At 43.6% G+C, this 27,181-nt stretch overlaps 3 protein-coding genes across 6 annotated transcripts in view; 2 read left to right on the top strand and 1 right to left on the bottom strand.

The window, feature by feature from the left end:
- Positions 1-819: 819 nt before the first annotated feature.
- On the bottom strand, positions 820-5,504 carry NUDT1 (nudix hydrolase 1). Of its 3 annotated transcripts, none has more exons than XM_069982051.1 (4): positions 5,486-5,504; positions 2,522-2,689; positions 1,408-1,553; positions 820-1,240 (listed from the first exon to the last, which is right to left on the bottom strand). In XM_069982051.1, exons 2-4 carry the CDS (start codon positions 2,671-2,673, stop codon positions 1,068-1,070), a joined length of 471 nt encoding a protein of 156 aa, XP_069838152.1. In that variant the 5' UTR covers positions 2,674-2,689; positions 5,486-5,504; the 3' UTR covers positions 820-1,067. The 3 variants fall into 3 exon arrangements, with proteins under 3 accessions (XP_069838152.1, XP_069838150.1, XP_069838151.1); XM_069982049.1 differs by lacking the exon at positions 5,486-5,504 and adding an exon at positions 3,085-3,177; XM_069982050.1 differs by lacking the exon at positions 5,486-5,504 and adding an exon at positions 2,818-2,853.
- MRM2 (mitochondrial rRNA methyltransferase 2) lies at positions 3,469-10,872 on the top strand. Its single transcript, XM_069982048.1, has 3 exons — positions 3,469-3,571; positions 7,061-7,350; positions 10,311-10,872. The coding sequence occupies exons 1-3, from the start codon at positions 3,477-3,479 to the stop codon at positions 10,739-10,741; spliced, it is 816 nt and encodes a 271-aa protein (XP_069838149.1). The 5' UTR covers positions 3,469-3,476; the 3' UTR covers positions 10,742-10,872.
- An 8,369-nt stretch (positions 10,873-19,241) lies between these two features.
- MAD1L1 (mitotic arrest deficient 1 like 1) overlaps positions 19,242-27,181 on the top strand; it is a 544,571-nt gene continuing 536,631 nt past the window's right edge. Inside the window, exons 1-5 of one of the 2 annotated variants that reach the window (XM_069983919.1) lie at positions 19,242-19,314; positions 23,136-23,309; positions 24,054-24,194; positions 25,995-26,174; positions 26,786-26,910. In XM_069983919.1, coding sequence (XP_069840020.1) covers positions 23,157-23,309; positions 24,054-24,194; positions 25,995-26,174; positions 26,786-26,910 — 599 coding nt within the window. In that variant the 5' untranslated portion in view covers positions 19,242-19,314; positions 23,136-23,156. The remainder of the gene's footprint in view (positions 19,315-23,135; positions 23,310-24,053; positions 24,195-25,994; positions 26,175-26,785; positions 26,911-27,181) is intronic. The other variant, XM_069983921.1, reaches the window with a different exon arrangement.

Here is a 27,181-nt window from a genome sequence, read left to right as displayed (position 1 = left end):
CCTGCGCTCAGAAACCATACGACGTAGTGAGAAAGACTTGGTAAAATTGGTGCAAAGGAAACCCTGGGCAGTTGCCTATAGCAGACAATTGCCTTCCAGCTTAAACCATTTCAAAGATACATTTATTAAAGTGTACCTCCAGCGTCATGCAGCACCGTGCACAAATTGTCTCTCTAATGTAGATGTAGTTTGAATTTGGCCCTGGAATAGGCTTCTGAGCACCTGTCCTCCCTGCCACATACACCGCGGAACCTTATAAGATGAGTTTGCCATCTCCAGCCCCATAGACTGAGCAGGAAACGCCTGTGTGGCACAGACCATGCCACTTTATCATATAGGAAGGTCTGCAGGTGACCCTAGTTCAGAACACAGAAACACATGTAATTTCTTGGAGGTCATCAAGAGATCACATGAAGGAACTCCAAAATAAAACCGTTGCATTAGTACCATTAGAGCTGTGGCACTTTGACGCTCAATATTAGGAGTCCTTCAGCTACTGTAAAAGAGCCGGGGTACTCCGGCGTCTGGTGTCAGAAAGTTATATAGATTTGTAATTTCCTTCTGTTAAAAAATCTGAAGTCTTCCAGTACTTATCAGCTGCTATATGTCCTTAAGGAAGTGGTGTATTCTTTCCAATCTGACACTGTACCCCCTGTTGCCACCCCTGTCTGTGCCAAGCAGTGACAAATCCCCATAGGAAACCTCTCCTGCTCTGGGTGGTTTCTGCCACGGACAGAGGTGGCAGCAGAGACACTGTGTCAGACTGGAAAGAATACACCACTTCCTGCAGGACATACAGCAGCTGATAAGTACTGGAAGATTTAAGATTTTTAAATAGAAGCAAATGACAAGTCTGTTTAACTTTTTGACACTAGTTGATTTGCCAGAGTAGTCCTTTAAGGCTGGTATAACATGAGAGAAATCATGTCAGGCTAAGGACTCGCAGCATCACTGATCCCTATACTGGTGTTCATTCTGGTCATTAGATGTGAAACCAGTTAAATAGTGCAATAAAATAAAAAGGTCTACTAAAAGAATTTCTCCAGATACTTTCAGCATCTTCCTTCTCATATATCATTTACTTCTTCCAGTTTATAGTCCAGAATTTTATCATGCCCCTCAAACTTGAAGTAGGCCAGGAATTTCTTCTTTTGCAGCAATAGGGGCAGCCATATGTAGTCATCGGGCCACATACCCTCATAAGGGATCTTGTCTAGCGAGAACCACTTGGGGCGCATTTCTGAAAATCAAATAAATAGAAAGGGTTTTATGATCTTAGAAACATGGCTGCTTCCAGCCAGACACAGTGCCACTTCTGGCTATAGGCTGTGTCTGGCATTACAGCTTTAACAGAAACACAAATGTGGTAAGTAGCAGGTATCTATAAAGGACACTCTTGTAGCTCACCCTCACTTTCTGTTGGTTCTCCTTTGAACTCATCTGCTCGGAAGATATGGACATCAAGTAGCTCTGTGCTCCCGACAAATTCAAATTTGATGTTTCCGATTTTCTGTAGGGTGTCGGTAGTCAGACCACTTTCTTCCCAGAGTTCTCTGCATAGAGGATCACAATGATAATCTATTAAATGACAGCACTAACGGATATAAATGTTCAGTGTTAGGGGTAATACTGAACGTTCATTACTGCAAGTCTGTTTCATAGGTCAATAAGAAGAACATTTCCGGAGCAAAGACAGACAGAGGGTCAGGGGTCAAGAGTAGGGAGTGCTCCTCCAAGAGTGCCCAGACACTTAAAGGGGTTATTCAGCGCTACAAAAACATGGCCACTTTCCCCCCTACTGATGTCTCCAGTTTGGGTGGGGTTTTGAAACTCAGTTCCATTGAAGTAAATGGAGCTTATTTGAAAACTGCACCTGAACTGGAGACAACAGTAGGGGGAAAAGTGGCCATGTTTTTGTAGCGCTGGATAACCCCTTTAAAGGAGAAGTCCGACGAAAATTGTTATTAAAGTATTGTATTGTCCCCCAAAAGTTATACAAATCCCATAAGCATTTACGGGAAATGCTTATAAAGTGCTTTTTCCCTACACTTACTACTGCATCAAGGCTTCACTTCCTGGATAACATGGTGATGTCACTTCCTGGATAAAATGGTGATGTCACTTCCTGGATAACATGGTGGTGTCACTTCCTGGATAAAATGGTGATGTCACTACCTGGATAACATGGTGATGTCACGACCCGACTCTCAGAGCTGTGCGGGCTGTGGCTGCTGAAGAGGATGATGGCAGAGGGACACTGAGGGACACAGGGCACTGGGGGGACACTGAGCATCCCCCTCCCATCCTCTCCAGCAGCAACAGCCCACACAGCTCTGGGAGTCGGGTCGTGACATCACCACGTTATCCAGGAAGTGAAGCCATGAGGTAGTAGTAAGTGCAGGGAAAAAAGCACTTTATAAGCATCTCCCATAATAAGTGTATATTGAGGATTTGTATAACTTTTGGGAAGCTATACAATACTTTAATAAAAAATTTTCCTGCGCTTCTCCTTTAAATTTACCGTTTTGCGGCTTCCTCAATGGTTTCTCCTTGCTGGACTTTACCACCAAACCCATTCCATCTGCCAGCACCGAAGCCACGCTTCTTCATGCCCAGCAGAATCCTCTGTGGCTGGACCACCATGACCAGGGTGAGCAGCTTAGACGTGAACATGGCTTCTCCTTAGACACTACATAAATAAATAGAGATATTATAATACAATACAGTGCACCTTATACACAGGTATACATACAGTCATAGTATGGATAGGTAATACAGAAATATACTACAGACATCATGGCTATATTGGACATTTACAATATGGCGGTATGGTGGCCTCCCATCTGCCATGCATTGTGCATGTGACACTACCAGCCAATCACTGGCCTCCGCAGTCACATGACAGACTGGTCAGCCATATCATATGCACAATCCAATAAGCTCCATGCAAATTTTCTTTTCTTTTTTTTTTTAAGACTGGGACCCTTAAATCTTTGCACCCCGACTCCCTCCCTCGCCTGATTATTCCCTGGGGACGCCATGGACCAATAACCTTCTATGGGGCCGCCAGGGTGGATAACTTACCGTTACAGGATCTTCTATCTGAACAAATCCCGACTACTCACACGTGCAGTTCACCCGCGGGAAGCCGATCACGTGACCTGACAAGCCTCCTTCCCCCGGCCGCCATATTAGATATGGGCAGCCCCTTGCCTGTTGCAGTTTATGATATAGATACTAAAATATTTTGCTCTCACTAAAGTCTATTGAGATTTAAAATGGCGATACAATAATGAGCAATTTTCACTGTTTTTATGGTTTATTTTCATTTTGCTGTTGCCCATTACAAGTATGGCGAACGCTGCCTCAGAGGATGTTTCTCCGCTAAGTGTGGCTATATACTGCGATAGTACACTGAGAAATAACCCTCGACGGGATCAGGAAGCCCTGGGAGCTGCATCTTGTTGTTTTCTTAGATGCGGTTTTCCCTTAACAAATATGGCGGCCGCTGCAGTGTGGTGCCCGGCCAGCTGTGTGCGGGAACAATAAATATGGCGGCCGCCGTGTCCCGGTGAGTGTGCAGGAGGCTCTTGCTTCATGTATAGTTAGTGATGCGTAGGAGAGAGGGCCATCTGTGGGGCTTGTTCACACCTTGGTTGCCCTCTAGTAACAGTTATATTCATATGTTAGGACACTGCCCTAGTGTGTCTGGCAGTACCATAGAATGCCCAAAATGTGCCATATATAATTACCCATAGCATATACAGTACTTACTGCACTGCCCAGGATGCCACTCATTGCCTTAATACAATGCCCACAGAGTGCCATGCACTGCCCATTATGTGCCATAGGCTGCATTGAGCACCCAGTTACTGCTATACATACTGATATATGGTACTGGCACTCATACAGGTGGCATCATACAATGCCCACAGAGTGCCATGCACTGCCCATTATGTGCCATAGGCTGCATTGAGCACCCATTGAGCTATACATACTGATATATGGTACTGGCAGAACTTTTCAAGGTGGCACTCATACAGGTGGCATCATACAATGTCCACATAGAATGCCCATAATATGCTGCTTAGTATCTATATACTGCATACAGTGCACAGAGCTCAGTGCCATACACTACCGGTATACATCGCTTAGATATTAGACATCCCAGAGTGGCACACATTGCCAGAATAACATTGCACACGTAAATAGTGCATAGTGCAAATTAGTCAGTGTGTGGGTACAAACACACACGGCTTATATGCTGCGTATTTACTGCTGCGATACGCAGCAGATACGCAGCAGATTAGATCTAAATAACTGAACACAGTATCAAATCTGCTGCGTATCTGCTGTGTATCTGCTGTGTGTGTTTGTACCCTAAATCAATGCCATACTGAGCACATGGGAGGGCTGTAACATCGCTTTAATCACAAAACTAGTGTAAACATTCTCAAATATTGGTGCAATAATTAATAAATTTTTTTGTAAAACTAAGTAAAAGTCACAAATTTTTAAGAAATGGCACAAAAAATTGCATTAATTTTACACCAAAGCCAACACAAACCAATGATAAATACCCCCATAGTACCAAACGGTGTGCACTATGTGGTACTATGGAGTAACAGTTGTTAGAAATGTGACTTTGCGCTACTCGGTCCGTGCCGGGCGGCCGAGAAAGCGCTGAATTTCTGTCTGTGTTTGCACTGACTATTGGGTCTGAATTGTGTCTTACTTTCCAGCCACACCTGCCTTGCCTGTCAGACTTCTGGCAGTGCAAAGGTTACTGCACTGCTAAGTCTGTTCAGCTGAACTTGGTGCTGGAATCAGGGCTGCTCCAATCAGCTGCTGGACTTTGGTTCTGAGCCTGGATAAAAAGCAGTCAGTTGCTCACTTCCCTGCTGGCTATTAGAGGAATCTAGTCCCAGCTCACATTATCCCTGGCCTGCTTACCCGCCCGCTGTTGTTACTCTGTTACCTGACCTCCTGCCTGTTACCGACTATCCGCTATCTTCCTGATTTTGTTCTTTGTTGCCCGTGTATTGCTGACTTGGCTTGTTTGACTCCGCTCTGTTGTGTTTGTTCGTCTGTCTGCGTTTTGTTTTTCACTTACATCAGTATAGGGATCGGCACCGTGGTTGTCCACGACCGCTTAGGGCCGTTTGCGGCAAGTAGGTAGGGTCAGAGGGTGGGTCTAGCTTTAGGGCTCACTGTCTTGTACTGTTTCTGCCTACCGAGTCTGACAACAGTGTAGATGTATGGTGATAACTGCGAACTCTGTAGAGGGGGGTGCCAGTGCTGCGCTGCATCATGGGGTACCTGGATCTGGCCAGCTGTCATCTTCTCGACGTCACAGACAGGCGGGATTTAGCCTGCCCAGCCAATCTGTGACTGCAGCAGTGTCCCGCCCCAGTCATTGACTGGCTGAGCGGGGTAGCCGGAGGGGAGCAGCTGTTATCATGCTGTAGAACAAAGCTGAACTTACCAGAAATCCTGGTCTAGTCTCCTGAAGGCAGATTTTCTGACTTGTGCTGGTTGAAAAAAAACAAAAAAAAAAACAAAACAGACTAAACACAGGAATTTTAGCCAGTACAGAGAGTCACAGATCAATGTGTCTATCAGTCAATGTATATGGCAAAGTTGCTTTATTTCGCATCTACTGTTGATTTAGACTTTAGTGACACCTAAATGTCTGCTGTCTAGCTCAGCAATCTGTGAAAACACGTCTGTGATTGCATCCGTTTCGCAATCTGAGTGTGTTTTTTTTCGCAGATCCTGTAAAAATTGTTCAGTGCTAGTTTTAATAAAGTTAAACAGTTTAGAAAAAATAGAACTAGCTCACAAATCATCAGTCCGTGTTTTTCACAGATTCATGGACCATCAACTTCCCATAGACTTCTATTGAGAAATCCCTGCTGCGATCATTCACCGCACTATAACATGTTCTATTTTTCTGTATCACGGATGGCATGAATAGCTGAATACAAAACAATGGGCCCTAAAATTGTCTGATCCCTGGTGAATATCGCTAGTACCATCTTATCCCAGTGGTTGTCGTAGCTGCTGGAATAGGAAAGTGAAAAGCGTTTTTATGTCCACCATATTCTCAATAAAACTGAATACTTTTTGAACACAGGTACCACACTGCGGCCTTCCAGCTGTTGCAAAACTACAATTCCCATCATGCTAAAGCTTTGGCTGTCCAGGCATGATGGGAATTGTAGTTTTGCAACAGCTAGAGGGCTGCGAGTTTGACACCCCTGTTGTAGCTCTTACTGGCATAGAGGACGGCTAAGCCTCCTATTGACTATTATCAAGCCAGTGGCTACTGAGATCCCTTGTTTCATGAATTCTGCAAGAAAAAAACCAGCAATAATTGTATTTGTAAATCTCCAGCAAATATTGAAGAATATTCATTGCATAAAATGAAACATTCATAAGCGTATAGACTGATCTGACAAGTGTAATGGAGGAATGGGGCCTCGGAGGCCATTCATTACCATGTAAAGGATCGCTCCAGTCCATGTTCCCTCCGATTTAGAGCCGCTATAAATGTGCAATAATGTTTTTATGAGAAAATGTCCCTATGGGGAGAATAATAATTCTGTGTATTCAGCTTCACAAAGTCCTTGTCTTATCATTACTGGGACTTCATTGCAGCCACAGCGCAGAGTCTCTAAGAGCCCTATCCTGATATAACTTTTACTTGAATGCAAAGATCAGGGCAAGACTTTTTTTTTAAAGGGGAACTCCAGAAAAATTATATAGAATTGTAATTTACTTCTATTTAAAAATCTCCAGTCTTCCAGTACTTATCAGCTGCTTTATGTCCTGCAGGAAGTAGTGTATTCTTTCCAGTCTGACACAGTGCTCTTTGCTGCCACCTTTGTCCATGTCAGGAACTGTTCAGAGCAGTAGCAAATCCCCATAGAAAAGCTCTGCTGCACTTGACTGTTCCTGATATGGACAGAGGTGGCATAAGAGAGCACTGTGTAAGACTGGAAAGAACACACCACTTCCTGCACAGGTATTATATGATAAGAACATATTGTATTTGCAGCCGTTGGCGGACGCTGGCTCTCCTCCTGCAGTGCCGCAGCCTGCACATCACTCTTGGGGCGCAGAAGGAGAAGACAGGAGCAGAGCAGATATGGCTTACCAGGCAGCAGAGGGACCCCTATGTAAAGGCAGCTCGTGCCCAGAATTACCGCTGCCGCAGCGCCTTTAAGTTGCTGGAGATCGACAAGGAGCATAAAATCCTAGAGCCCGGACATCGTGTTGTAGATTGCGGCGCTGCACCCGGGGCCTGGAGTCAGGTGCTGGTTGAGAAAGTAAATTCTTTGGGACAAGGTAAGAACCATATTTGCTTCTCCATATTTGCGTCTTAAAGGAAAACAAAAAGAACAGATATGTATATAAAAGAGCTGACAGTTACCTATTTAACAAGCAGTTATAGGTATCTTTATGTCTCCTCCGATCCAGCATGTTTCCAAAAAATTATCTTTAAAGGGGTTGTCCAGTGAAAATCTTTTTCTTTCAAATCAACGGATATCAGAAAGTTATATAGATTTGTAATTTACTTCTATAAATCAAGTCTTCCCTTACTTATTAGCTGCTGTGAGTCCTGCAGAAAATGTAGTTTTATTTTCAGTCTGACACAGTGCTCTCTGCTGACATCTCTGGCCGAGACAGGAACTCTGTCTCGGTTTTCTATGAATCCCCATAGAAAACCTCTCCTGCTCTGGACAGTTCCTGTCTCGGCCAGAGATGTCAGCAGAGAGCACTGTGTCAGACTGAAAATAAAATAACATTTCCTGCAGGAAATACAGCAGCTAATAAGTATAAGAGAAGACTTGTGATTTTTTAATAGAAGTAAATTACAAATCTATATAACTTTCTCACACCAGTTGATTTGAAAGAAAAAGATTTTCGCTGGATAACCTCTTTAATTCCCAGCAAGAGATGTGTCTGTGACGCTGTTCTCCCTGCCCCGCTCCCAGGCCATGGCTTGTTTAATAGGTAACTGGCAGCAGTTTGATATACATATCCATGCTGTCATGTTTCCTGTTAAGCTGGTCTTAAGGCCCCATTACACCAAGCGATTATCGCCCGTTGTGGCTGATACTCGCTTGGTGTAATAGCTAGTGATAAAAGACAACGATCGGCAGACATGCACGATATCGGCTGATCCTTGTCTAACTACAAAATATGAAGGAGCTATCACATATAAATCAAATCTGTTTTAAACTAATACCGTATAGTTAGCAAGAAAGAAGAAAAAAACGGAATAATGGTACACCCTCAACCATAATCCATTAGTACAAAATCACATATTTTATTTAAGTCACAAAAATAACATATGTAAAAATGGCTTGGAAATACATTTAAAAACACTAAAAACTCAAAATGGGTGAACAATCACTTGGAGGTTGGTGAAAATACACCCACCACCAGAGACCTGCCCAATATCCATAAATATCTATTCATAATCTATACAAGTGTATGTGCAAAAAAGATCATCACTTATGTATAAACACTATAAACATAGGACAGTCAACACAATAAATCTGTGAGATAGAATAAGTAAAGATCCCCAGGGGCTCTGCTAGAGGTCTCCGGATATGACCCTATGCATGTCATCCCTTGCTGTGACTTCGTGGCTCTGATAGGATCTAAGGATTGGGCAGGTCTCCGGTGGTTATGTATGTTTTTATGTATGTTATTTTTGTGACCTAAATAAAGTATGTCATTTTGTACAAATGGATTATGGTTGTGGGCGCACCATCATCCTGTCTGATCCTTGTTTTTTTAACATGTTGAAAAAAAAGCTTCAACGCTAACGGCGGTCTGCTGGCCATCGCACCTTGTAGCAGGAGCAGTGGCAGCAGACCACCACTGTCTGCTATGGCCTACTGCAGCTCCCCGCTGCCCCCACCCCCACTTTCACGTATGCTGTCGGCACATGTAATAGCACCAGTAGCAAGCGGGTAACAAAGATTAAGCGATCACTGACCTGACAGGTCTGCGCTCGCCTGTGTAAAAGGGCCTTTACATGATAAAGCGGTTATCCCAAGACTTAGGGGCCTATTCCACGGGAGCGATAATCGGCCGAATCAGCCAAATCATCGGCTGATCGTTCATTTAGGTTCAAACCTAAAATCGTCGTTCGCCACCCGCGCATCGCTAAGGTGGAATAGTCGTGCGCGGCGGCGACCGACGATCCAAGCAGCATACATTACCTAGCAGGGCTTCTCATCGGGCCGTGGAATAGGCCCAGTAAACGAGTGCCGATCTAGCAGATCGGCACTCGCTTACATCGTTGCTTGGCCCGTGGAATAGGGCCCTTAGGGTCCATTTACACAGAAAGATTATCTGATAGATTATCTGCCAAAGATTTAAAGCGACTCTATACCCACAATATGACCCCCCTAACCACTTGTACCTTCGTATAGCTGCTTTTAATCCAAGATCTGTTCTGGGGTCCATTCGGCAGGGGATGCAGTTATTGTCATTGAAACAACTTTTAATCCTGCAGCGCTGTGTCTAACGGCCGGGGCTTACATTTGTATATGCATTAGGCTGGCACCACCTCTCCGTCCTTCCTCCCCACTCTCCTCTTCATTAGGAATCATCCAGGAACATTTACTGCTGTTTGAGCTTTGCACAGGTGTATTAATGATCCAGCCCATGTTCATTATACACACAGGTGGGGAATAGGAAGCAATCTATCTGGATCATTCCTAATAATGAGGAGGGACAGAGTGGGTGTGCAAGCCTAATGCATATACAAATGTAAGCCCCGGCCGTTAGACACAGTGCTGCAAGATTAAAAGTTGTTTTTATGACAATAACTGCATCACCTGCCGAACGGACCCCAGGACAGATCTTGGATTAAAAGCAGCTATCCGAAGGTACAAGTGGTTTGGGGGGGACAGATTGTGGGTACAGAGTCGCTTTAAATGAAGACAGGGGCCCTCAGGCCCTCAATTGTTTAGGTCCCAATTGTTGCCCCCCCACTAATTAGTCCACAGAATAGTTGAATAATTGTCCATATGGGTAAACGCTCTTGAATGGGCCTATGCTGCACTACCAGACACAGCCAATGGACTAGAGAGGCGCTGTTTCTGAAAACCTTATACAGACAAATGCATCCATACCTCATGCAATTGCGTAATATATAATTGTATACTGTTTTCACTGTTTTATATATGCTATGCAGCTGTATAGATATATACATTAGGACTCACCCTTATTGAACTTGTTAATATCTGATATCCTGCTTGCATTTACTCCATTCTGTTTTGCTCTAGACCCTGCGGCGAGTGTCGGCTTCATCCTGGGAGTTGATCTTCTTCACATTACTCCGCTGGAGGGAGCTATTTTTCTCTCTAAATGTGACCTCACAGACCCTGCCACCCATAGGAAAGTTATTGACCTCCTCCCTTCTGGCCAGGCAGATGTCATCTTGAGTGACATGGCTCCCAATGCTAGCGGGATAAGAGAACTGGATCACCAGAGACTTGTCAACATGTGTCTGTCTCTCCTGGACTTATCCGACACAGTGCTGAGGCCTGGGGGGAGCTTCTTGTGTAAGATCTGGGACGGAGGAGAGAGAAATCTTATAAGAGACAAGCTACGGCAGAGATTCCAGCAAGTGAAGACTGTGAAGCCTAAAGCCAGCAGGACCGACTCTGCTGAGATATATTTGCTGGCAAAATCGCACAAAAGCAAAAAAGCTTGAAATTGATGCTGCTTGTAATACCGTATGTCGTCTATCTGCTGCTATTTACTATTGTGCTGGTGACGTGTAGTATAAGTCTGGACTTTCTGTGTCACTCAGGATTTAAATTAAAGTATTTTTATGACTATTAAAAGTTTATGACATACCATCTTGTCTAAGGCAGTCGTTGCCAACCTGCGGCATATCCCTTGGGAGAAGTTTGAGCGGGGAGGGGAGGGGGCCTGGCCCAGTATAACCTTTTTCAGCGCCTCTTCCAGCAGCTGTACTAAGCTGCCAGGCGCTCTGTGTGGGGGGCAGGAGGGATTTGACTAATAAGCAACTGCAGCACTGGCCTGGCACTCACAGAGCACCTGTCAGCTGCTGGAAGAAGCACACAGTATCAGTGGTGGTGTGGGAAGCAGACCGGTGCTGTGGGAAGCTGCTCCGCCGCTCAGCGATCCTTTTCCCTGCCTAGATGTCAGCCCTGGGGAGACCGGAGATGTATCTACCTGGGGCAGTGCAGGATTGGGAAAGGTAAGTATCTAATACTGCTTATGGGGCACAATGTGTATATAGTATGAGGGAGATTTATCAAGACTGGCGCTAGACTTAAATAAAGCCCCAATGAACCCGCTCAATTTACTTAGAGGAGAATGCCTCATAAAATCCAGCAGAACCTGCACCTGCCGCACAGCATGCACACCATCGCCGGAGCAGGTGTAAATTACTGCCATGACTTTTGCCTACTAGCATCACACCACCTTCCCTCCTTATCACAACCCCCTTGCCCACTCATCAGACGAGTAAGGTTATGGCACAAAAAAGTTTGGTGTAAACAATAGCAAAGAAATGTTTACACAGGGTATAATCCAGTTGTTTTTGACTTAGAAACCAGGCATATTACCATGTTACTAGCAATGTGGTGTCATTTTATGAGCTCTGCCTTGGGGGACATGGGAAACTGCACATAAAATGGATGGGTGATATCCCTCTACATCACTCATCTCCCCCCCCCCCCCTCAATTCTGCCCCCTAAGTATTAGACACAGTGGATAAAAAAAAGACATACCAATTCTTGAAAACAAAACCATATTTATTATTAATATGGCACTCTCAGATGTTATAGAAGGTGGCAGAAGGTAGTGGTTACTGCCTCACAGATGTTACTCGGTAAGGTAGATAATTGTCTCTTAGATGGTGGTAATCGCCTTAAAGATGTTTTTTCTTCCAGATGTTACACGTGATGTTATAGCAGATGGTACAGGATGGTACACAATGTTATAGTAGATGGTACAGGATGGTACACGATGTTATAGCAGATGGTACAGGGTGGTATATGATTTTATAGCAGATGGTATAGGTTGGTATATGATGTTACAGCAGATGGTATTTGATGTTAATGCAGATGGTAAAGGATGGTACACGATGTTTCAGCAGATGGTATAGGATGTTGCAGCAGCTGGTATAGGATGGTGGTATTTGATGTTACAGCAGATGGTAAAGGATGGTAAACGATGTTGCGGTAGATGGTAAAAGATGTTATAGCAGATGGTATAGGATGGTATACGATGTTGCAGCAGATGGTATAGGATGTTCCAGTAGTTGATGTTACTCATGATGGTATAGACTGGTATAGTACTTGATGTTACACATGATGGTATAGGACGGGATAGTAGTTGGTGTTACCTGGTTGATGTTCTTCAATATATTATAATAGATGGTATAGGACGGTAAAGTAGGTGGAATCAATGAATTTCCAAGTCAATTGAAAACTCTCCTCCACCGACCTCCATGTCCTCAGTGGTTAGAAGCCTGCTTTGATATGGTAAAATTTGCAGGCAGGCTTCATGAAAAAACGCGGCTTTACGGTCAAATCCAGTGGCCTCACTGCCAGAGCCGGTGCAGATGACAATACCGACTTTGCTGTCTGACATGGTTTGACAGTCCAGAGCGGCTCCTCCACTGGCTTGATTATATACACTTGTCTTAATGCCACGACCAGTTTTGTGTTCTCAGTCGGCGGTATTTTCCAGGGGTCTGGCAGATTCTCAGGGGGAGCAGTGCCCACCGGCCGAATATTTTTTCCTCTCGTAGGCATTTTGTCTCTCTGACTCCAATCGGCTTCAGAAGATACTGACACTGGTATACAGAAGTTCTATTAGCGACCAGACTGTGACACAGGAGTGACATCACAAGCAGTGGGCGTGGCCAGACCAGGCCACACCCACTAATGGATGATATACATTATATGGTTTTATATATCAGGACTCTTTCTTAGTAAATGTTCACATAACAAGACTGGATTATGTCCTGTGTTCTTGGCTTTCTCTCAGTGATCCACTTGCTGCCGCGACAATGTGGGTCTCAGGTTGTTGAGTAACTTATTGGGGGAGATTTATCAAACATGGTGTAAAGTGAAACTGGCTCTGTTGCCCCTAGCAACCAATCAGATTCCACCTTTCATTTTCCAAAGAGTCTGTGAGGAATGAAAACTGGAATCTGATTGGTTGCTAGGGGCAACTGAGACAGTTTCAATTTACACCATGTTTGATAAATCTCCCCCATTGTGTCCTCCTTATCTCGCCCCCTATCTGTAATCACGGCTCAACGCACCCGTCCATCTTCCTGCTAAGATGAGCTGCATCTTCACACTACACAATGGGGGAGATTTATCAAACATGGTGTAAAGTGATACTGTCTCAGTTGCCCCTAGCAACCAATCAGATTCCACCTTTCATTTTCCAAAGAGTCTGTGAGGAATGGAAGGTGGAATCTGATTGGTTGCTAGGGGCAACTGAGCCAGTTTCACTTTACACCATGTTTGATAAATCTCCCCCAAGGTGCGTGGGAAAACATGAGAGAAGACATCTATTAAACTGGAAATAGAGCAATTTAGAGGACAGGCTTCCGGGCGATGTGGGGTGACAATACAGGGGAGACGGAGGTCAAATAGCATTGCCCCATAATGGTCTGTAAGCACATAAGCATCCTGTTAAAGTTCTTGTCAACCCCTAGATAACACCTTTAAGGGCCTTTTACACGGGCCAGTTATTGTCCAGGAGCATTGCAAGAAATGCTCCTTTTGCCAAAGTACTGGAGGTAGGCCGACCCGCCCCCTGTGTGACGCAACCCCCTCCCCTCTGTGACACGGCTCCATTAGAATCAATGGAGCCGTTTCTTAGGGGGGTGGGCTGTCCGGTGCTTGGTAATAGACCAGCGCCGTGTGAGGGACTGGGCTGCGGTTCAAAAAAAGGATTGCAGCACCAGCGCCGTTCTATTAATGTACAACACTTAAAGCAAATGTACCTGATGGTGGCATAAAGGGGTGCTACACAATATTAGACAGGTGGTTTTAATGTTATGGCTGTATAGACATGAAAGGTTAGAGAACAAATATTAGAGATAATCTACTTGTTTTCTCATCCTGCTTTATTGGCATTTTACAGTTCGGGAACACTGGGCTCATCTTATTGCAGTTTTATCTTTCCAAATAACAGCGCGGCGGCAGTAATGTGGGTGCGGAGGATTGTTCCTAGCTCTATAAACAATATTGAGATTTCCTTGTAGAATTTTATTGTCTTTTTATCCAGTGCAATATTAGTAAAATACATGAATCTGATAAATATCAAGCAGCGAGGTCTCGTCCTTTCCAGTTGTACTCTGTATAAGTCATCAGACACATGGTCGTGTTACAGCACTTCCAGATGTCTAAGGGGCCATACTGTACCAATGTACATGCGTCACCTGACGTCTCATTGCTTATACAGCACTGACATATTGTACAGCCCTCTACAGAGATGTCACCATTCCCATTCGTTCTTGCCCAAAATCTATTAAAAATACAAAACTGGTGTCAGTCACATAGGGAGTTACTTAAAGGGACTCTTGTCACCTCCTAAACACCTGCTAAACTTAAGTTATCAGTAAATTATACATCAGTAGAGGATACAATGCTGATTCTATATCTACAATTTTGCACATATCTAGCATTTCTCTGCTATAAGCCACAAATGAAGGATCAATAATGTAAACGTCGCCGATCTGCTACATCAGCGCTAGTTTACTGGGCCTATTACTTGGCCCGATAATCGTTTAGCGAGGGCAGCAGGGACATCGTTACCGATGTCCTTGCAGCCCCTGTCACCATACTTTACCTAAGCATGTTGCAGGTCTTCTCCTGCGCTCCTTCTTCCTCCCGGTCCCACGTGCAGCAGCAGCTTCGGTGCGGCCTGTCTGAGCTCACAGACTGCTCAGCCAATCACTGGCTGCGTCGGTCCTGGCCAGTGATTGGCTGAGCAGACTGTCAGCTGAGACAGGCCAAGGACCGGGAAGAAGAAGGAGCGCAGGAGAACATGCTTAGGTGCACGGTTGGTGCCCAAAGATTTTACATTTGAACCTAAATAAACGATCGTTGTCTCTATTCCACGGAGCGATAATGGGCCGAATATCGATCTATGGAATAGGCCCCTAAGTAGTCCTCTATATTATATTCTTGAGCTAATTCGTCCTCTATGCATCAACATGACCAGTGTGTAGGCTTACAGTGGGGAATACAAAGGAGTAGAAAGCTACAAGTTACAGATTTGGGATCTGCATCCTTTATCCTACTTACAGATAACTTTAGGGTTTTAAGGAGGGTGGGTTGGAGGTGACAGAGTCCCTTTAAAACGTACCTGTCATTACAACAAACCTCTGACATGTTATAGCCACATGTCAGGAGTTTGTATCGGTGGGGTCCAGATGGAGTGTGTGCTGCTGAGAGCTTGAAAAAGGCCTTTAATTTTACTTGTGAAGGCCGAAACGTGTTGCAATAAAAGTAATTGTTCTACTATATCCAGTGCTATACCGTTAGTAAGTATACGGAGCCGATTTATACCACCACATATATGCCACAATACTCCTGCGCTGATCCAAGTTGCACAGGGCTTCTACTTTGGTCCGGTAACCGGCTGGTTACATCATCTGCATTATTATGACCACTTACAGTGCCCCAGCACAAGGTGCTGCACTAAGTTTCCTATGCATCTGTGTAAAGTTCTCTCTCAGGTTCACAGAGTAAAAGATGGTCTAAGTGTCTTCTATGTTTCTATTTAACTTATTCTGTGTACAACTGAGGAAAGTTCTGGGTTAACAGGTTGTGTCATATGTTATTCATTTGTCCATTCATGGGTGCAGACTGTTTTCCCTCCTTTTTCTACCCTATCCTATCTCTTCTTTCACACACACGCAAGCCCCCACCAATTACAGGGAAGCTTAGTAAGCCCCTAGAGAAGGAGTCTAGTTCCTCCTGGGAGGAGTTCAGTTTAGTCTAGTTCAGCCCAGAGAAAGAGCAAGACAAGACAAGACACAGTTCCTGCTGCAGGCAAGCCAGGGCCTTGCTCTGGCCAGGACCCTTTACAGGGATCCCAAGACTTAACATTTCCTCTTTTAAGCAAGCAACCACTAGCATGGAGTGCTATACCCCCTCAGGAGGAAAAGGGCAGTGACATGGATCCAGTTAGGCAATGACCCCAGTGGAACAAAGCTGCAGTTCGCCTACGTATTCCACTGAGTGATGCACGGCTATCCTGCAAAGGTTCAGGAAGTCTGCTCAACCCAGCGCAGGGAGCTGGGACTTTGTACTACCCTCACAGAACGGGCACATCAACATTGTAGGGCATTAGGCGGTTTAGTAAACATGAGTACGAGTATCTGCTCTTCTCCTCAACTACACCCAGCTATGGTATCCCAGGCAGAGTAGAGCACTACACTGGGCAGAGCCCTCAGGATACTCCACTACTCCACTTCCTTCTGTTCACAGATTAACACTGCTTCGCTCTTCTGTTTGCACCTGTTCTTATTGTTAAAGCGGAAACCTATTTTCATGTATTGCACTGAAGTATTAAGTAAAGGGATGATATTCTGGTTAAGTCATTGGACTCTGTCTACTTATATGCACCAACACGCCAGCGTATACTTGGACTACCTAAACTTGCAGGACCGTAGGCCAACCGACCGGGGCTGAGTAACAATGCCACTCCAGGCTACTGTGACAAGTGCCCAAGTGACCCTCACCCACCTAGCTGCCACAACACCGCCAGAGCTACCCCGATTACTGGGACGCAAAATCTTCCCAGCCCGTCCACAGCACACTTCCCACTTCCCACTTTTGCTGTCAGCGATAAACCCTTGGCACACATAGGTACAAGGGGCAATTTATCAGTTACAAAAATGGGATCAGTATTGGCTTTTGGGTTAAGGGTGGCACTATTTCTGAACTATCCAGAGCAGGACAGGTTTTCTATGGGGATTTGCCACTACTCTGGACAGTTCCTGTCATGTACAGAGGTGGCAGCAGAGAGCACTGTGTCAGACTGGAAAGAATACACCACTTCCTGCAGTACTATAGCAGCTGATAAGTACTGGAAGATTGAAGATTTTTAAATAGAAGTACATTACAAATTTGTATAACTTTTTGACAACAATAGATTTGAAAAAAATGGCGGAGATTTATCAAACTGGTGTAAAGTTGAATTGGCTCAGTTGCCCCTAGCAACCAATCATATTTCACTTTTCATTCCTCACAGATTCTTTGAAAAACGAAAGGTGAAATCTGATTGGTTGCTGGGGGCAACGTAGACAATTCTACTTTATACAAGTTTGATAAACCTCCCCCATTGTATTTTTTTCCTCTGGTGTATCCCTTTAAATCTAACCTGCTTCCAATACTGCAACAAGATACGCAGTGAAGAGTGAAAATATGCAGCAGAAATCTGAGGCTACCCAAAGGTATGTGCATGGTGTGTTTTTCTGCTTGGGAATTTTTTGGGGGAAAAAAGTTAAAAATTCCAGGTGTATTGTATTTATCAGATTTAAGACGTTGGTTACCGCATTCAGTGCAGCCAATGTGCATCCTGGATTTCTGACTTGTTTTACACATGAAATAAATTACTGTTTGCTATACACAGCAAGAAAAATAGCGGCAAATGCCTATACAAAAAAAACTATTAGATACACATTACAGGTATAATACCAGATAAAATACATAAACAAAGAAATCACAATGTAAATCCAGCCCATAGTCCCTTGCACATATCGTCCCCTTGCTGAATACACTGCAGGTGTGATTTTACAGTAGTTTCTTCCTTCTTTTGGGATTTAAATGGTTAAACAATTTGTTGTCCTTATTGTGATCAGTTATTGGTGATGTGATTACATTCTAGTGGTATTTGTTACAAATATCTAATGGTGCGTTTACACGAAACGATAATTGGCCCGATCGTATGATTAACGATGTCGGAGTAACGATTTTTTTTCATAATAATCAGCGTTTATACGGTACGATACGTTAAATCGGCGAACGACTGTTCACACGGAACGATTTGCGAATTTTTTGCGACCGACGAACGACGATTTGATAACACGTTGAAAGATCAAAATAAGCGATTTATCGTTCGTCGTTTGATCGTTCGCTCCGTTTACACATACGATTATCGTTCGAATTCGATCGTTATCGGGCAAATTCACACGATAATCGTTACGTGTAAACGCACCTTTATAAGTATTGATCTAACAGCTGAAGGTCCAGGAAAATAGATGGGAGTCTGCAAGGAGTGGGAGACACAGGCTGAGGAGCATGGATGGGAGGTGTAGTTTTGCAATGATGGGGTTATTAAAGAGTCACTGTCGTTTTTTTTGTGTTTTTTTTTGCAGGAATCAATAGTCCAAGCGATTTTCCGAAACTTTGTAATTGGGTTTATTAGGCAAATATGCCACCATCTGCATGTAAAAAGCCTTTTCCCAGGTCCCCCCCCCTCTCTCTCATCCACTGCTCATTATCAGGAAATCTCGACTCTTTTACATCAGTCGGGCCCTGTGTAACCTATGGAGGGGGGAGAAGGGAGATTAGTCACCAGCAGAGAGCAGAGAACAAAGGATTACACGGCGGGACCTGTGTGAAAGCTGCTATTCAGAGAAGCCGGTTCTGACTGTCAGAGGAGATAGCCCGGTGATGTAGCTGTAAATTAACTCTTTGTTGTCCTGTTTTGGTGCCTCATCTCCCTCCACCCCTCCCCTCTCCATAGAGAACAATGAAGACAGGGGGGGAGCTTCAAAAGGCTTTTTCATGATAAAAATGCATTTTTTGGCTAATAAACCCATATACAAAGTTTCTTAAAATCATCTGGACTATTGATTTCAGAAAAAAAAATTAAACGACTGTGACACTTTAAAAGTTGAAGAACATGGAGGGAGTTGTAGTTCTGCAACAGCTGAGAGCCGCAGGACATGTAACACTGATGGGAGTTGTAGTGCTACCAGTTGGAGGAACACTGATATATGATACATTTGTAGATATGGCTATTGTTTCCTATGTCCTCTCACCACACACCAATTGTAGCAATGAAGAAAATAAAAATCACAAAGAAAACTGCACAGACAAGAGACTAATCCTGTAGACTAGATAGAGTATGGAGTGGCGCTTGTCCAGTCACTACGGTAATGCTCCCATACAACAAGACTAACGGCAGAGCTATCTTCTCGCGATAGCTGGTCAGAGGCAGCTCTGCGCGGGACTCTTCAGTTCCCCGGTAGCCGGTCAGTGTGTAGAGGAGGCGGTGAGTGGCCGGTATCGTGTCTGCCATGATGGGAGTAGTTGTCCCCTCTAGGGAGATAGCTGTGTTGTTGGATACATAATGTCTAGTGAGCTGGTGGTAAACTACAAGTCCCACGGCTCAGGGGAAGCAAGGCATGCTGTGACTTGTAGTTTCCCAGTCTGGTCATGTGACCTGTTATGGTGGTTGCTGAGCTTGTGGATTGTAAGCTCTTGGGGCCAGCTAGGGGCTGGTGTTCTATGGGAAGTGATAGTATATAAATCCAGGCGTGTCCTGTGTGCTCTGTGTGGATGTGCTGTCACCAGGTGGACTACTGTATACATCCCTGGTGTTAAACTGGTAGCCCTCCAGCTGCTGCAAAACTACAATTCCCATCATGCCTGGACAGCCAAAGCTTCAGCTTTGGCTGTCCAGGCATGATGGGAATTGTAGTTCTGCAGCAGCTGGATGGCTATTAGTTGGACACCCCTGTTATAAATAAAGCTTTGTGTTTTTGTATAGGCAACCATTCAGCCTGCAGCCAAACTACAACTCCCACCATGCACTAATAGCCTGTGTTAGATGCATGATGGGAGTTGTACTCTAGCAACTGCAACACTATTTCCAGGCTAGACAACCAGTGTTCCCAGCCTGTGGCTATAAAACTACAAGTCCATTCATGCTGGGAGTTGTAGTTCTGTAACTGTTGGAGAGCCACAGGTTTGGTAACATTGTGTGACCTCCAGACTGATACTTTGTAAATCTCAGGACTGGGGATCAGGATGACTACTTCTGTGTTCTCCTCTTTGAGAAATACCTGAATAGAAGTAAGTTTTCAGCTGTAAAGTCTCTGAATAATTACAAATAATGTTTCCATTCACAAACAGATTTAGAAAATGTTAAAGGGGCTGTAACCCAATTTTTTCTTTTCTTTCACATCAGCTGGTGCCCGAGATGCTATTTACTTCTATATAAAAAAAAAAATTTCAAGCCTTCCAGTACTTATCAGCTGCTGTATGTCCTGCAGGAAGTTGTGTATTCTTTCCAGTCTGACACAGTGCTCCCTGCTGCCACCTCTGTCCATGTCAGGAACTATCCAGAGCAGGAGCAAATCCCCATAGAAAACCTCTCCTGCTCTCCAGACAGGAAAGAATACACCACTTCCTGCAGGACATACAGGAACTGATAAGTACTGGAAGTCAAATCTCTGTCTATTTCTAACACCAATTGATTTGAAAGAAAAAAAAGGTGAACCCCTTTAAGAATCTTTTCATTCGGGTGGCATGAAGCCACAGAGGTCCTCATGCCTTGTTAAAGTGTACCTGTCATGAAGTCCGCTGACCCGATCAGCGATGATTTCCAGCCTGCGGGCAGAAGGTTATCGGTGGATATGACCATGCCGTGACTGTAATGTGTGTGACTCCTGTTGGAGCAGCATGGGGGTCGTGCACCTCACCGTAACAGCGTGGACATATCCATGGATATCTGAACTTCTGGCCACTGAGTAAAATTCACCTCTGATCAGGTCAGTGGACTTCCTGACGGGTACGCCTCAAATGCATGCGTTTTCTGCATATTGAAATGTTGAGCAGTTTTCTCAATTGTTCTTAAAGGAGCTATGCAGCGAAATCTTTTTCTTTCAAATCAGCTGGTGTCAGAAAGTTATATAGATTTCTAATTTACTTCTATTAAAAATCTCAAGTCTTCCCATACTTATCAGCTGCTGTATGTCCTGCAGGAAATCTATATAACTTTTTGATATCAGTTGATTTGAAAGAAAAAGGATTTTCGCTGGACAACCCCTTTAATTTTCGAAACAATGAGAGGCTACAAACTTTGCTTCCTGTTCACTCTATTTGGTTTTGAACAGAGGCCGCACGGTCGGACATTGATAATAACACAGGTCAACAGCATTTTTGGGGCCAAAGATATTTCAACGAATTTAGGGTAACTTTGGGGTGCTGATTCTGAATATGTCATCAGTTTTGCCAGATTGGCTCAAGTTTTTGTGAATTTTCGTGAAATGTGTAAAAAAAAAAAAAGACGTAATTTGCTACACGCGCATTAACTTTATTGCTATTGTCATGAATACAATAAATTTTACAAAGTAAATGTTGATTTTAGTTTATTTTAACTAGTTTTAGAAAGTAATCTTCAAAAATGAACAAGACATGAAAAAAACTTGAGCCAATCTGGCAAAACTGATAGCATTTTCAGAATCAGCACCCCAAAAATACCCCAAAATCATTAAAATATTTTGGACACCAGTAAATTTTTTTTTTTTTTGTTGTTGACCTGTGTAATAGGCCAAAACACCTGATACTGGTTCTGGCCTGTGATTGGCTGAGCAGCCTGTCAGCTAACAGGCCGCTCAGACGCTTTTGCCACTGGGATCGGGAAGCTGCAGAGCACAGGCAAGATGACCTAAGGTATCAGGTGTTTAGGCAACTGCTGCATGGACATCGCTAACGATGTCCATGCAGCCCTTACTGCCAGATTATCAGGTCTAATGTCTAATGCTGCGTTTACACAGAACGATTATCGTTCGAATTTTCGCGATAACGATTGCATTTGAGCGATAATCGTTCCATGTAAACACAGCAATCGAAATCGTTCATTGTGATCTTTCAACATGTTCTCAAATTGTCGTTGGTCGCTCGCTTTCAAAGATTCACCCTATGTGAAAGATGGGCTTAAGCGATCTTAAAAACTGTTTTTCTAACGAATTTTCTCCGTCTAAACGCTGTTCGTTATAAAAACCAAATTGTTGCTTCAAAATCGTTAAACGATCGACTGGGCGAATTATCGCTCCGTGTAAACACAGCATAATAGGTCCAGTAAAGGAGCAGATTGGCGCTAGTTTACTAAAATGATCGAGCCATAGTTGGCCTTGGTTATAGGACCCTAAGTGTCCATTTACACAAAAAGATTATCTGACAGATTATCTACCAAAGATTCAAAGCCAAAGCCAGAAAATATAAACAGAGATCAGGTCATAAAGGAAAGCCTGAGATTTCTCCTCTTTTCAAATCCATTCCTGGCTTTGGCTTCAAATCTTTGGCAGATAATCTGTTAGATAATCTTTCTGTGTAAACTGACCCTTAGGGTGTTATTTCACGGGCCGATGGGGACCCGATATAAACTGTTAACGAGCGCCGATCTAGCAGATCGTTTACTGGGCCTATTGCACGGTTCGATAATCTTTTAACAGGGGCTGCGTGGACATCGTTACCAATGCCCCTGCAGCCCTTGCTAAACTGGCATACATTACCTATCCATGGTCCAGGGCTCCTCTTGCGGTCCGTTTCTACCTGGGTCCCGCGCGCTGCAGCTTCAGAGTGTCCTGTCTTAACTGACAGGCCGCTCAGCCAATCACTGACCGCAACGGTCACAGCCTGTGATTGGCTGAGCAGCCTGTCAGCTAAGACAGGACGCTCTGAAGCTGCAGCGCGCAGGACCCGGATAAAAGCACAGGAGGAGCCCTGGACCATGGATAGGTAATGTATTTACTTTGCTAATCGGCAGCAGTGTGCGATTAGTGGCCGACAATTATAGGTCCAAACCTATATCAGCGATCAGTCGATGACAACGATCATCGGCTGATCGTTGTGTTTATTACACGGGAATGATAATCGGCCGGATAGGGCCCATTATCGTCCTGTGTAATAGTGCCCTTAGACTAACCTGAGATTGTTGGGTTTCTCCAGTTTGCAGGTGAGGATACATACCTGTATAGAGACATTGCTTATAAATCCTACACATCACTGGAAGTCTTTCCTGTTACCCTTATGAAATCTGTCTTTATGTTTAAGAATTATTATATTATACTTGTTTTGTTACTTTAGGCCTTTTTAAAAACGGTCAAGATGGATGAAATGGAAGACAACACCACCGTCCTGTCCACTCTCCGCTATTTCAATAAATTCCTCTCCCAGCCCTTTGATGCTGCTCCCTCCAGTGCTAACACCTCCAACACCAGCGGGACCTCTTTACAGATGCAGTTTCAGCAAAGATTTCTGGTAAGTATTTAGTACCTTGTATAATGCTGGGATCACCGACTGCTGTAAGTGTGTTGTTCAGCAAGGAAATATCACTTTCTTTTAATCCATGTAATAAGTTTTAGTGATTCTGTTCTATTCTGCTAGTGATGTTTATCCGTACATACATTACTTCTCATGAGCTACCGTACAGCTAGGAACACTGTATACTCCAGAGCAGTTCTGCATGTATTAGAGCTGGATTCTCCCAGCATGTCTGGCTGACCCCTATATCCACAGTAACTTGCATTATTGAAAGTGTCATCTGTACCTTTTGGGGTAACAGTTTTTCCATAGCAAGTCTGTGGATGCATTGCACATATCACCCCTACAGATTAAAAAAATAAATCACCTATCCACATTATAAGTGTGTGTGTGTGCGTGCGGGTGGGTTCTACCTTTAGGGCCCCTGCAATTTCAAGAACAAAGCCCAGGAGTTCAGTATGTGGGGATCTCTTATGGTCCAACATTTGGCGGCTCACTGCTCCACACAGTGGGTACAGTCATGGCCCTATTCAGGAGATTGTGGGGGTTTCTAGAAGTCAGGCTACTGTTCTCTTTTCTGAGGATAGCGGGGGCTAGAATACCCCTTACAATGGGTCATTTTCTGTACAGAAAAACTCTGCAGTGTGTGTGGTAACCCGGTTTATATAGTTGTCAGTCCAGCTGGTCCTTGTGAGTAGAAATCTCTGCATAGTTGATCTGTTTTTCCTTCTTTTATTACAGCTGGAGGACCAAGCTGCACAGATCCGCTCTAAGTCACATCTTATTCAAGTGGAGAGAGAAAAGATTCAGATGGAGCTTAGCCATAAGCGTGCTCGTATTGAGCTAGAAAAGGAAGCCAACACCAATGCCATCAACTATGAGGTGTGATAAGTGCTGAGGACGCTTACTGTCTGTCACTGTACTGCCATGCACTGACGTCACTTGGAAACTGACACCCAGCAAGTTTCATTTACATGTCTTATTATGATGGGTTTTATGCATGATTTTTGCAGGGTATTGGATTTTTGCCCCTACAATTGTCTGGGATGCCCCAGCATATACAGATTTAAATGAACACCATGTTGTTCTACAGAGGTAAAAAAAAGTATCTGATCGCTATGGGATGGTGCTGCCAGACCTATTCTGATCAGTGCATCTGGCTTCTTTCTAACTAGAAATTGCATAGATACTTTTAGCATTCATAATAAACTGTAGCACACTTTTATTTAGACTCTACTAAAGCAAAGGAGTTAATCTACAACATGACTTTTAATGCTAAATAGTAAAACGGCAAAAAAACAAACAAACAGCAGTCCAATGTGACTTGTAATGTGACTTGTAAGGGTTCTGTGTAGAGCGAACTTACAGTACGGGTCCTATTACATGACCCAATCATAAACTGTAAATGAGCACCGTAGATCCGCGCTCATTGACTGAGCAATTACACAGGCTGACTATCGGGCAGCACTTGTGTTTAGTGTAAAATAATAAAGTATTTACTCACCTTACAACGTTCCCGGGTGTCCTCGGAGGCCTTCCTTTGTGTCTGCAGCTCTGCCTTCTGTTCCGCTTTCCGGACACCCAGGAACGTGGTAAGGTGAGTTAATAATTTATAATTTCTACTGCAATCATGAGCCTGATGATTTTAGTTCTGAACCTAAAGAAACTATCAGCTGATCGTTCTCTTTATTACACAGAGCAATATTTGGCTTATTCGGCCGATTATCGCTCTGTGCCCTAAGTTCGGCTGAACCGCGCCCGGCACTACAGGCAGGCGGGCTAGAGTTAGCAGTGTGAATGTAAATACTGCTGGAGGCAATGTGCATAACATAAAGGTGTGAATAAAGGTGCACCTCACTCTGTTAAAACAAGTCCAATAACCGCAGTAATATAGTAGAAAGATTAGAGGAGGGCACTCACCGTTGTGGTTCACTTAATCTCTTTTTTTTTTTTTTTTTCCTTGCAGCAAACAATTTAAAAAGTTCAGCTTTCATAGCATGCTACACAGGACAGCTTTACACGCCTACGCCCCCTTGCTTATTGTGACAGCTGTTTCGTGCTTTCGCACTTCTACAGGGATCCCTGAGGAAGCCGCTAGGCGGCGGAACGCGTGGGGTGACCTTTTGCCTATCTGACCCGTTTAATTTTTGGACTGTACATGTTGACAGGTTTCACTTTTCTGCTTTATGTCCATACTTATTATTCTTCTTGATTTGATATGTCATAGGGACTTTGCTTAGGCAGTTTGGTTCAGGATATATATGGTCCAGGGGTCAGTGTGGTTGTTAGACCTTGCTGGTACGCCGGCAGGCCTCATGTTGACATTTTAAGTGTTTTTAATGTAGGGTAGTCTTTGGGGTTTGTCTCCCTTATTGCTTCACCCCTGCATAACTTATTGTATTTTCAGTACTTTTGATATTGTCATAATAAAGTATTTCTATGATGTGCTACCTTTTGTGCATATGCTTTTGTTTTCTTGGAGAGTTATCGCTATCATATAAATCACCACTTTGTTTTATGTGTTTTTTTTTTTATAATATAATCACAGCTTTTTAATGTATATTACAATAAGGTAATCCACAGATGTGTTGAGGTTGTGAGAGATCATCATCGTTATAATATTACAATAATAAGTGATGAAATTTTATTTGCATTCTGAAAATTTTAATTTTTTATTTCTAGCGGGAAGCGGACAGGAACCAAGAGCTGCTTACACGCATTAAAGCTCTAGAGGAGAAGGAAGCGGAATTTCAGAGTAAACTCCAGGAGCAGAGTGAAATGTATAATACCTCTAAGAAGACCATCGAATCACAGAGCAAGAAACTAGTGGAAAAAGAGAACAAGCTTGAAGAGGCCAATGAGGTACAAATACATAACACAATCCTCTTCATCACATGGTTGTTGTTGGTCATCGCTTGTCTTCTATTGGCAATGTTTACATCGGCACTGTCTAGTGCCGGGAACAGATGAGCCCCCCCTTCTTCCTATGTTACAGGTGTAGTGACTTCATGAAGTAACTAAAACTGGTCATGTATGTTAGACAAATGTGGTTAGATCTGATATGTATTGGGAGAAGCCAAGCTGTCACTTCTAGGGTAACAGGGATCTGACATGTTGGGCTTGACTGTGCTTGATCCTCGGTTTCTCAACCTGTGGCTCCCCAACTGTTATAAAATGACAACTCCCAGTGTTGCCAACGGTGTCTGCTAATGGTCCATTCCCTTCTTCAAATTTAGAGCTTTATTGTATTTTATTTTATTATTTTTTTTTATATATATATATAACTTATATGTGTGATCATGGATATAAGTGACGTGGAACTCCACTTCTTTTTATAAGTTCATCCACTTAGGCAGCAGTATTTTAGGGTTTTCATCAACAATGTGAACGTGTACAAAGCATCTTTGTCATTGTAGTCCGTTCCCCAGTGTCTGTCAATTTATTAATTTTCTTTTTGTTCTCATTTTTTTTAGGCTATTAGCGTGTTAAAGGGCAAAGTATCTGAGCTCCAGTTGAAGATCATGAATCAAGAAATGCAGATAAAAACCCAGGAATCAGAGAAGCAAGAACTGACCGAACAGTCGGAAATTCTGCGGAAGTAAGTGTTGTATCCGCAAACTTTATAAGCATCTGTTCATTTCTGGTAAATTACACCACACCTCAATGCCATACGCAGGAATGTAATATGGAAAGTTAAAAGGATTAGAAGGACATGTCTGTCTTAAAGGGGATTATCTATGATAAAAAAAAATAATAATTACCTATTCTTACAATAGGCCATTGTTGGATATTGGAGAGGTGATAGCACTTGTATAGAGCTCTAGTGTGTACATGTTGAACTCTCCTTGTAACATTTTATTTGTGGTGGC

The sequence above is a fragment of the Dendropsophus ebraccatus genome, chromosome 9 (genome assembly GCF_027789765.1).
Source record: "Dendropsophus ebraccatus isolate aDenEbr1 chromosome 9, aDenEbr1.pat, whole genome shotgun sequence".
Taxonomy (NCBI): domain Eukaryota; kingdom Metazoa; phylum Chordata; class Amphibia; order Anura; family Hylidae; genus Dendropsophus; species Dendropsophus ebraccatus.
Note: the sequence above shows the minus strand (reverse complement) of the source record. Positions and strands in the feature narration are given on the sequence as shown.

Coding starts and splice junctions, on each gene's coding strand:
- NUDT1 (XM_069982051.1), bottom strand. CDS start 2,673: ATGTTCACGTCTAAGCTGCTCACCCTGGTCATGGTGGTCCAGCCACAG. Junction 1,554..2,521: donor ATTGAGGAAGCCGCAAAACG/GTAAATTTAAAG, acceptor TCCTCTATGCAG/AGAACTCTGGGAAGAAAGTG. Junction 1,241..1,407: donor AGAACCAACAGAAAGTGAGG/GTGAGCTACAAG, acceptor TTTGATTTTCAG/AAATGCGCCCCAAGTGGTTC.
- MRM2 (XM_069982048.1), top strand. CDS start 3,477: ATGCGGTTTTCCCTTAACAAATATGGCGGCCGCTGCAGTGTGGTGCCC. Junction 3,572..7,060: donor ATGGCGGCCGCCGTGTCCCG/GTGAGTGTGCAG, acceptor TTGTATTTGCAG/CCGTTGGCGGACGCTGGCTC. Junction 7,351..10,310: donor AGTAAATTCTTTGGGACAAG/GTAAGAACCATA, acceptor GTTTTGCTCTAG/ACCCTGCGGCGAGTGTCGGC.